The sequence below is a fragment of the Symphalangus syndactylus genome, chromosome 8, assembly GCF_028878055.3.
Source record: "Symphalangus syndactylus isolate Jambi chromosome 8, NHGRI_mSymSyn1-v2.1_pri, whole genome shotgun sequence".
Lineage (NCBI taxonomy): Eukaryota > Metazoa > Chordata > Mammalia > Primates > Hylobatidae > Symphalangus > Symphalangus syndactylus.
In genome coordinates, this window is record NC_072430.2 from 86066592 (window position 1) to 86078183 (window position 11592).

General features: G+C 34.2%; 1 protein-coding gene across 6 annotated transcripts in view; it reads left to right on the forward strand.

Annotated features, from left to right (window-relative positions):
- The window catches only part of ITPRID2 (ITPR interacting domain containing 2), a 38714-nt gene extending 27385 nt beyond the window's left edge, over positions 1 to 11329 (forward strand). For 3 of the 6 annotated variants that reach the window (XM_055289913.2, XM_055289916.2, XM_063645615.1), the window contains 5 exons: positions 185 to 335; positions 1496 to 1561; positions 2855 to 3319; positions 9074 to 9191; positions 10153 to 10182. In XM_055289913.2, the coding sequence (XP_055145888.1) occupies positions 185 to 335; positions 1496 to 1561; positions 2855 to 3319; positions 9074 to 9178 (787 nt within the window). In that variant the 3' untranslated portion in view covers positions 9179 to 9191; positions 10153 to 10182. Of the gene's footprint in view, positions 1 to 184; positions 336 to 1495; positions 1562 to 2854; positions 3320 to 9073; positions 9192 to 10152 lie in introns of all 6 variants that reach the window. The other 3 variants (XM_055289915.2, XM_055289914.1, XM_055289917.2) reach the window with 3 other exon arrangements.
- Positions 11330 to 11592: the final 263 nt, after the last annotated feature.

The window sequence follows — 11592 nt, forward strand, 5'->3', positions numbered from 1 at the left end:
GAGAGGATAGGGGAAGAAAGACCAATGTCCTTGTGGATATACCTATTGTAGTTGATATTGTTCTAATTTCTAGAACCTGAGATTTCCGTACCTTCTGTTAGCGTATAGTAGTTGTTGAAAGATTTGTGATTAGGAATCTCCAAACTGCATTTTTCAAACTTTGTGCCCTTCACCATACCAATAGGTTTGAAGTTGATCAGCTCCAGGGTTTGAGAAATTCAGTCCGAATGGAACTTCAGGACCTGGAACTGCAGCTGGAGGAGCGCCTGCTGGGCCTGGAGGAGCAGCTTCGTGCTGTGCGTATGCCTTCACCCTTCCGCTTCTCTGCACTCATGGTACGCTACCTGGAGGGTGGTTGGAGTTTTCACCAAAGGTTTATTTATAATGTTCCAATAATTTAGGACTTGTGCCTTCATTTCAAGTCATTTATTTTAATCGTATTAAAAGCATGCATACTGTTTAAGGAGCTTTCCCACAAATCAGTTGAATGTACAATTTGTAATAATTGTCATAAATAGTATATTTAGAAATATGTTGGAAATTTTTAATGATTAATTTTAATAATAGGAAAGAATAAGGGTTAATACAAAAGTTGAGGGTTTTTAAAGGAAAAATGATAGTGAATTAACATGTGACTAATGTAAATTTTAATTGTTGCATATAACTGCAGAGAACACAGATGCATATTTTGCTAAGTTTTTCTTTCTTTCATGCCTTTAAATAAAAAGTATTCCTTTTAAACTTTTATTTGTTTTGGATTCTTTTCCATTTGTTTTTAAAGGAATCAAATGATACCTGTATATTTTCATATATATATATATAATATACACACACATATATATAGTTTCCTAAATATATAGATATATATCCAAGAGAATAAAAAGAAACATGTTTTTGTACCACTTTTCATAATTCTGTTTCTTTCCATGACATTTGAACTTCAACAGTTGTATTCTTATTTTTGCAAATATCTTTGAAGTTGTAGAATATGTTGCTTTGAAATGCTGAAATAGTGAATTACTCTTTGTTACTTAACAATGTATTTGATTTTGTTAAAAAGAAATGGATGAATATACACACATACAATTATGTGTGTATATACTATAAATGAAGTAGAATAAACATTTGTGTATAAACACACATATATGTATAGTGTAGACTAAGGATGTTCTATATTGCTAATGAATGTAGTTTTCAACATGGTTTTGATTTATCATTCTGAGAAGTGTATGTTGGTGACAGGGGAGAACTAGAACATCCTTTTTACATATTGTATCAGTTTTAACTCACAATAATGCATTTTATGGGATCTGTGACACTCGAGGGTAACCTTTGTGACGTAAAGGGATGCTTCCAGGCACTAATTAGCCAATTAATTTTATTGTGAAAGTCTTGCAATTTGAAAAAATATGTATGTACATTATAATTATATATGCATGTATATATTTATACACACACATATACATATATATATATATTGTTCTTACCTTTTCAGGGAATGTGTGGCAGTAGAAGCGCTGATAACTTGTCATGCCCTTCTCCATTGAATGTAATGGAACCAGTAAGCTTCTTTCCTCTTAAATCACTGGGGAAGGGAATGATACAACATTTCAGACACATAGTTTCCCTAGTTTAGATGAAATATATGCTTGTTTTAAATACATAATTTCATAAATTATAGTTGATTGAAAGTGACTTTCACCTTTGAAAGTCCATTGCATTGCTGTCTGAAGCCACTAGAAAGCCACCTGAATTGCAATAGTGATTTATCTTTCTGACTAAAGGAGGTAATGCACCATAAAAACCATGTACAGTGGCTCATGCCTGTAATCCCAGCACTTTATTTAAGTGGTTGAGGTGGAAGGATTGCTTCAAGCCAGGAGTTTGAGACCAGCCTTGTCAACAAAATGAGACCCTTTCTCTACAGAAAATTTAGAAATCAGCCAGGCATGGTGATATGTGCCTGTAGTCCCAGGTACTCAGGAGGCTGCGGCGGGAGGATCGCTTGAGGCCAGGAGCTCAAGGCTACAGTGAGCTATGATTGTGCCACTGCACTCCAGCCTGGGTAACAGAGCAAGACCCTGTCTTTAAAAAATAATAAGCCAGGTGTGGTGGCTCATGCCTGTAATCCCAGCATCTTGGGAGGCTGAGGCAAGTGGATCACCTGAGGTAAAGAGTTGAAGACCAGCCTGACCAACATGGTGAAACCCCATCTCTACTAAAAATACAAAAATTAGCTGGGCATGGTGGCAGGCATCTGTAATCCCAGCTACTTGGGAGGCTGAGGCAGGAGACTCGCTTGAACCCGGGAGGCGGAGGTTGCAGTGAGCTGAGATCAAGCCATTGCACTCCAGCCTGGTGACAGAGTGAGACTCCATCTCAAAAAAAAAAAAAAAAATTGATTTTTAATTTACACTTCAGGAGAAATGTGCTTTCACGGCATGATCCTGGGTTCTTTAGGTAGTTAGAGCTGTAACATGACCACGTTTTTAACAGAAATCTGACTTTATTGTGTTAGACAGATTGGTTCATTTGGGGGCAAAAGCACTATGAGTTAACTATTTTTCACTAGTTACTCTTCCTTACAAGTGATTTGGACACCTTGGTGGTAACAAGTAAAATTTCATCCTACTATGTATTCTGTTTACCTGTTTTGTTGCTTCATCTCAATAGGAATTTAAATTTTACTTACCATTTTTGCAAATAAAATTGAGTAGTTACTAAAATAATGGAATAGATTTATGTCTTTACAAATTACATGATTTTAGGCAATAATAACAACCAGGACTTTAACCTTTTTAGCTACCAATCTTAATTCCAAGAGAGAAGAATAACATTCTTTTATGATCTCCAGGTCACTGAGCTGATGCAGGAGCAGTCATACCTGAAGTCTGAATTGGGCCTGGGACTTGGAGAAATGGGATTTGAAATTCCTCCTGGAGAAAGCTCAGAATCTGTTTTTTCCCAAGCAACATCAGAATCATCTTCTGTATGTTCTGGTCCATCTCATGCTAACAGAAGAACTGGAGTACCTTCTACTGCCTCAGTGGGCAAACCCAAAGCCCCATTAGTGGCAAGGAAGAAAGTATTCCGAGCATCGGTGGCTCTAACGCCAACAGCTCCTTCTAGAACAGGCTCTGTGCAGACACCTCCAGAATTGGAAAGTTCTGAGGAAGTTGATGCAGCTGAAGAAGCCCCAGAAGTTGTAGGACCTAAATCTGAAGTGGAAGAAGGGCATGGAAAAGTCCCATTAATGCCAGCTGCTGAGGAAATGCATAAAAATGTGGAGCCAGATGAGTTGCAGCAAGTCATACGGGAGGTGGGTAAAACTGTGTTTAATTCATTTATTTGGAGGTGTATGTCAGAGGAGATTTTGTTTGAGTATTAATTATTTACAGGATGTTCTTTTGATTCACTATTCAATAATTTTCACAGAGCTTTTAAATTAGCTTTTCTGTTGATCACGTGTCAATTAAGATATATTTGTAATGGCATTTCTGCAAATTTCATACTCTAATGTGAAATAATTATAATTCTCTGTGTTCACTATGGTGAAAAAGATGTGTGAAGGACTCAAAATAAACATGACATACTCTTTGGACCTCTTGTTTCCACATCTACAAAATGAAGAATTACAGTTTATATCTCTTTGAGGATTAAAAGCTGCATTTTATAGCTGGACGTGGTGGCGTGTGCCTGTAGTCCCAGCTACTCGAGAGGCTGGGGCAGGAGAATCGCTTGAACCCGGGAGGCAGAGGTTGCGGTGAGCCAAGGTCACGCCAATGCACTCCAGCCTGGGCAGCAGAGCGAGACTCCATCTCAAAAAAAAAGAAACTGCATTTTATAATTTCAATTGATATGAGAAAATGATTTTGTGATTTTAATAAGTATAGATTGATTTGGTTTGGTGTTTTTTGTTCAAAAATCAAAATATACTAAGAAAAGAGGGTTTGCCCTAGGTGATAGCAGCATAAGAACTTGAAGAATTACCATAGTTATGGATGACCAAAAGAACTGTAAAAGAAAATTACATATGATTAGTAGTGAAAGTTCAAAAGTTGAGAAAATTCGTAAAATAAATGTTTTTTTGCACTGAGATCAGGTAATAGGAAGGAATAGAATATATCGTTTAAACAGCTCAATGCAATTATCTCTGTTTACCTAGTATTCTGTGGAGTAAATTGTACATAAGCAAATCTGAAATTTGCTGTATATGCAGTTTTCTAGTATTTCAGTCATGTTGAATCAAATCACATTTTCAAAACAAGCATTATAGCAGAAGACTTCATGTCTGTAATTTATTTTCATGATATGACTCTACCAACTAAATGTTTAAAAGGTCTTAATTCTATAAATTTATTTTCCTACAAGTGTAATTATTTTTGTAAGTTGGTTGTGGCAGCCTAATATTTAGCAAACTCAGCATTCACCCTACTCAGTCAGGTGTGTCTATGATTAATAATCCATTCCTGTTTACATATTTTATATCAAAGATCAGTTTTTGAGTGAAATTATGTAATTATTCTTCTCCATACTGTATTTGCTAACTGAGGAAGCGGGTTTTAAGTTAACTTTTTTTTTTTTGTAGAAATGTAATGTTTTTGTTCCCCTTAGCTTGCTTTGGTATGAAAGTTTTCTTTGAAAACTTTATATTGCTCTTTTAGCACAAATACTCCATTCAATGCACACATGAATCCTCATTTTTAGAATTTTAATGGCCTGATATGTCCTGTAGGTGATTTCCTAAGAATAAAGTGTTCATTTCAGACTAGAACATTGATTCTTTGGCTTATAAGACATAGCATAGAGAAAAGTTAGTTATTCCCATTAGGCTGCCTTGGTCCTAGAGAATTAATCATTTAAAAGAAGCTCTCATTAAATATGAAAGATTTTATAATTTGCAGACACTTAAACTGGCATGCAAGGCAAATGTTCAAATAATTTTTCAGAATTTGTTATTTAAACCATTAATTAGAAACTACTTAGTTCTGAATTTGGCATAGGTTTGAGGAAGTTGGGTTTAACATTTATTCTTTTACTGTCTGCAAAGGACCTACCCAGCAAAATATGTATAGCTCAAACAAGGCATAAGAGAAGTATTGTACTTAAGAAAACAAGTTATTTTGAAGTACTTTAAAAGCACATTTAATAGATAAATTAGTTTAAGGCCAGTTATACTTTAAAAAATAATTTATGTTAATATTCTCTTAGTTACAATAGTTTTCTGTTTATAAAGTATTTAAAATTTAGGTTGGTTTTTATTCCAGTCATTCAAATTGGTAACCTTTTTACCTAAATACATACTGTACTAAATTCCAATTTTTTAAAATCTTGATGTACAGCTACCAAGAAAATTAAATTAGATTCTGTCTTCCTAGCAGATCTGAGCCCCTAATCCCATTAACAAAGCCACCATTCAGGAAGGCAAGATTTAATCTTGGGTTGAACAGTTTTGCAGGTAAGGATTAAGCATGTTTGGCAGGCACTTTCAGGAAAGTTTTCTTACTGCATTCATGGATGCATGAAAACAATGGTATCTGTCAGGCCTTTGTTTCTTTCGTTGTACCATTAAGTGAGGTTTTTAAAAAGAGGGTTTTCATCATTTATAATGTGTTAATACAGTAGAATTCTTTTTTTGAAGGACAACATTGAAAGTCTTTTCAGACAAATATTTAATACACTAATTACATAGCTAAACTTTTGTCATACTAAAGATACCTCTTTTCTGCATGTGCATTGTACTAGGAAAAAAGTACACACTGTCTTAAAATTTGCCCAAGTCATCTGTGATGTATGTGATCAGTGGCCTGAAACTGTTTGCAGTTACTTTAAAAATGTATAAATGTGTGTAAATAAAAAGATTACTTAATAGGATGAATGAATACATGCCCACAGAAGCCAATTCAGCAAAATTAAATGTCAAGGAGTAAACATAGATTGCTTTGTGTTTAGAGAGTTCTTTGTTAGTTGGAGTTCATAGACTTGATTCATGCCTTTTGGGATCTTTATTAGAGCACGTCTGACATGTTTTACCCATGTATTTTGGTAAATACACAGCTTGCTCATGTGTTCTTATGGAAATTTCTTTTAGTGATCACTTATTGTAATAGCTGCCACTTAGTAGGCACTCAATAAGTGCATAATAAGTAGATGTGTTCCCCCATACTTCAGACTTGTAGTCAGTCTTTTTGTATTGTCGATGAGCGTGACTTTCTCAATCTCAGGTAGTCTCTATTTAGCCTACATTTTTTTTGGAAATTGTGTTCATAAAGGTAATTTTACCATCCATCCCAGGGGAGTTTCCTCACTTCTAATCCTTCCAACCTCTCCGTAGCATGGGAGACTTTAGAACTAAATTATTTGTTCATACATTTATTCATTCAATAAATTAATAAAAACATTGTATCATTTTCAGGGCCATTTTATCTGTAGTCTGCTTTTGTTTTTCTGCTTTCTCTTCCTTTTTGTGTCTGATATTGTCTCTCACGCTTGTGCTTTCTCACTCTGTCATTGATTCATTCATTCAGACACTTACTGATTTCTTACTGTATGCTGAGATACACTGATAAATGAGACCTGACCTGCTCGCTGAAGGAGCTCACAGTACACCTTCCATCTGACCTCACCCTTCCTATTCTGATTCCCTTCTGCTCTCTAGAGGGAAGTGTCTTGGCAGTCAGTCTCCATTATACTCCCCTCTTATTTGAGACCGTCTTGCTACAGAGTTTTCTATCTCCACTATCATCTGAAATTGTTTTTTCTTTCTTGTGACATACCATGTGAAAGCTGCCATTCTCTGAGAATTTTGTCCCACACTAGTCTCTCATTTATCAAAATTTTTTCTGTTCTTATGTCATTAATGAATCAATAAATTATTTTTCCTTTAGTATTTTATGAAACCGACCAGGTGCGGTGGCTCATGCCTGTAATCACAGCACTTTGGGAGGCCGAGATGGGCGGATCACCTGAGGTCAGGAGTTCGAGACCAGCCTGGCCAACATGGTGAAACTCCATCTCTGCTAAAAATACAAAAATTAGCCAGGTGTGGTGGTAATCCCAGCTATGCAGGAGGCTGAGGCAGGAGAATTACTTTAACCTGGGAGGCAGAGGTTGCAGTGAGCTGAGATTGCGCCCCTACACTCCAGTCTGGATGACACAGCAAGACTCTATCTCAAAAATAAATAAATAAGAAAGATATTTTATGAAACATTATTCATTTTGTGTCCACTGAGATTATATCATGCTTGATGGTAGAGATTCTTTTATACTTTACTCCAATAATGCCTGTCTCCCAAAAAAGATTGGCACACATTTCTGGTTTGTCAAGAATACATTTTGGCGGCCGGGCGCGGTGGCTCACGCCTGTAACCCAGCACTTTCGGAGGCCAAGGCGGGCGGATCACGAGGTCAGGAGATAGAGACTATCCTGGCTAACGCGGTGAAACCCCGTCTCTACTAAAAATACAAAAAATTAGCCGGGCATGGTGGCGGGCGCCTGTAGTCCCAGCTACTCAGGAGGCGGAGGCAGGAGAATGGCGTGAACCCAGGAGGCGGAGTTTACAGTGAGCCGAGATTGTGCCACTGTACTCCAGCCTGGGTGACAGAGCGAGACTCCGTCTCAAAAAAAAAAAAAAAAAGAAGAATACATTTTGGCTAGTTTGTTTTTTGAGTGATGAAGAATAATGAGATATAATAAAATGTCCATATTGCATTGGTAGCAGGACTGGAAAGACTATACTCATTGTTGTGAATATAGATTTGCAGTGGTCCTAATTCAGTATATTGTATTTCTGTTTATATACTGTGACTAAGAGATTCTGGTTTTTATAATATTTGTATCCAACACATACTTGTTTGAAAAGTAAATCTGAAGTGCTGTATGCTTCAAAATCTTTTGATGTCGTTTAAAGTTTAGAAATATTGATAAAAGGTAAAGTGAAAAGCTTATAGTATTTAAATATATTCCAGTACAGATGGTTGGTAGCTAAGGAGTGTTTTGTTTCTTTAAATAACTATGTATAAATCTATGTATTGTGTACCAATTTTGCATGATAGACTAATACAGATCCATTTTTGGAAAGATTATAGTTAAGATGTGTTTGAGATGTACTTAGGAACATTTTAGGAAATAAATCAATTTGGCTGACAGGAAACTGGAAATGTAGCATTTTTAAAAGCTTGTTGAGAGTATCTCGAGTGCTTATTTGGAAACACATTATCACTTTATTTCAGGAAATACACATTTATAGCTTTCACAAAGGGCTATTTAAAAGTGATGCTGTATCATTAGAGAGAAAAGGTGGAGATAGGCATATGTAAGTGTTTGGACATCTGTAGAAGAAAATCCTGATGGAATTGTCATTGCCTCAGGTCTATTTGCCTTTTCCAACAATAAAATGAGATGTATATCCTCAAATCCTATATGCATATTGGAAACAAAAGTTTAGATGGGTTGCAGTGATACCATACAACTAAAGAAAAAGTTATTTCTTTAGAGTTTATGGTTGTTTTGAGGATGTTTTTTATATTTTAAAATAAATTGTACTAAATGATAATTTCTTCTTCCCATTTAAAATGTGTTAGGTTAGAACAATATGTCTTTAGATACCTTGCTGTCATGTCAGTTGGCATAAACAGGCAGTATACCTGTATATTATTTTGCTGTAAAAGATTTTCTCAGCAACGAGAGCACTTGTGTCTCTGCTGATTACCTTACAAAGTTAGACAATACTAAAAACATTTAAGAAGTCCTTCCAGATTATTTTTTTGACATGAGGTAAAGTATTTACCAGAAGTTTTTGAATTTATGAAATTACATTTTCTAATGTCCTCACCTTATGAATTGTGATATTTGTAATCTAGTTAGCTGAATGATTCTAGACCAGTCCTTCGGAGTCTGATCTGGGTTGGATGATAGATGGACTCGATTCCCCACTCCCTCTCTGTATTGCCGGGAGATTCACATGAAGGTGAAATTAAGAAATTGAATGCTATTTGTTTTTTTTCCAAAAACAGGAAAAAATGAATTTCATTCATATTGGTAAATTTTTGTTTTACTGTTTTTCCAACCTAGATTAAAGAGTCTATTGTTGGGGAAATCAGACGGGAAATTGTAAGTGGACTTTTGGCAGCAGTGTCTTCAAGTAAAGCGTCTAATTCTAAGCAAGATAATCATTAAATGGAAATTATAGGTAAATTTTTCTGAATTTCTTTGTTGAGCTAAATGTAAATAGTAACTGGCATTTTATTCTTTGTTTTGTTAGTACACAGGTTTGGTTCTCTAATTAAATTTTGAGTTTTAGAATGTATGTAATATGTTATTTTACAGTGTGAAAATTTCACACAAGCCTACTTGAAGTGTAAGTCAAATCCCATGATACAAATCTCCAAGGAGTTACTTATATTGGGTCATTTTACTGAAATTTCATTATAGTAATAAATCCTGGAATTGGACCTTCAAACCTGAATCTTATTTTGATTATAATGGTATTTCAGATGTATAGTTTTAAAGAACAAGACTTTCTGAATTAATCACAACTTCTAAGTATCTTTCCTAATTATTTTTATTTTTTAAAGAAACAGATCCCATAGATTCATTTCTAATAATAATTTCAAAAAACTCTTCTATATGTCTATCTTAGTAAAACGAATTACTTTCATTTTTATCTTATAGCTCTAATTACATTAAAAAATGTTTTTGTAGAGATGAGGTCTTGCTATATTGCCCACACTAGTCTTAAACTCCTAGCCTCAAGCAATCCTCCTGCTTTAGCTCTAACTTCGTTTTATATAATATATATTAATAATAATTCATGGTGAATGCAAAAAGAAATAATAAGTTGAGTAGAATAGAACTAAAAATATCATTGTATAAGACATGAGAAACATGTAATTTGAAAAGTATAATATACAATTTCAGATATAGGAAATTGGAAAATATTTTAATAAATTATGTCACAAAGCAGTTAATAGGAATTTTTTTTTTTAAACCAGGGATAAAAGAATTAACCCTCAGGAAGATGTATAGAGATTACAGGATAATCATGTTTCTGTGTATATATATTTGCATAAAATTCTCATCTCCCTTTAAAGAAGCTTTTAATAATAATATTTGAAAGAGATTTAAAACTGACTTCTCTTTTCTTTTTGAAGGTTGGCATGGATCCTATTAGCTGTGTAGTACTGGAATTATCCATGATATGCACTGGTGGAGGTGTTACTTGTGCTTTAGAAGATACTTGCTGTTGAGCTGGGCTACTGTATACAGTGTACAATGTATATTTCTTCAACCGTATATTTTAAAAAAACGTACATAGAAACTTAGGCACTTTGCTATTTCTTTTCTAAACTATCAAAAACTAGCAGTTTGAAAAGCCTAATATTTATTTGTATGTCAATATTTTTCATTTGATTCGCTATTAGAATTAATTATAAAACTTGAAAACTTCCAGACTTATCCAACTTATAAATAACATATTTCTTCAGACTAACTTCTTAAAACACTGACCTCTATGAGGTATTTACTGTGCAATAACTGATTCATTTTTTCAGAGCTTGAAGCAACCAATGATTTTTCCCTCCACTGCTGTTAATTAATGTCACTTCCAAGAAGAAAAACTGTTCTGTTGTAAAAAATATAATTGCTCTTAATTCTTGAGGAGGTTACTAATAGCAGTAGGATAGAATTATATGAGGTTACCTACAACTACTTAATGTTCTTACACTGTAAGCCTTGTTGCTTTACTCAAGACAAATGTAATTTTATCATTGCTTATGTAGTATTTTTCTTTTGGAAATGTGCCTTATGTTAAACACTATGTACTTTTACTTTTTGCATTGTCCAGACTTCTTTATTAGATGGAAATGTTTCTTTTTCTGTCTTTTACACTAAATAGAGTGTCATCCAAATAATGGGGCCTATGACTTGAATGAATAGAAATGAGTAAGCTGGTGTTTGTTTTTTCAAAATGGAAGTAATTTAGATTTGTTCTCCTCATACATAAAATGATTTTAGTTCAGTTTTAACCAGTGAAAACTTTGTTTTTATGATAAAAAAGGAAAATGGTTTCCTATTTGGTTTTATATGTGTTAAATAAATGTGTAAAGTAACCACCAAATGTTATTAGAATTTTTCTTCTAGCATTTATAATTTTTTCAACTCCTATTGTGTTTCTTTGTGTGTGATATTTTAATCAAAAGTGGTTGAGTTGTTAGCAGTGTTCTTTGAAAGAATCTCTGAAAGGCTTATAAATGTTTGAAATATCACACAAAGGCTGATTTCTAAAATATATATATATATTAAAACAATAAAGTATTTATTTTGCCTAAAGTGTTTTAGTGGTTTCTTAAACTGCAACATGAAGATTTTGAATTAGATTTGATAGGTAACAAATGCGGTCCAAAAGAATTGCAGCATATAACCCAATAGGGTGATACTCTCTTTTCCTAGAGAAGTGTTATGATGCTTTAAAAAAACGATGCTTTAAAAAATGCTGTTTAAGACTAGACCACCCTGGAGAGAGGGCATGATTGAGGCCTCTTTGGCTCATCTAGTTCTGTGGTCATGATAATTACCATCAGAGGTCAAATAAA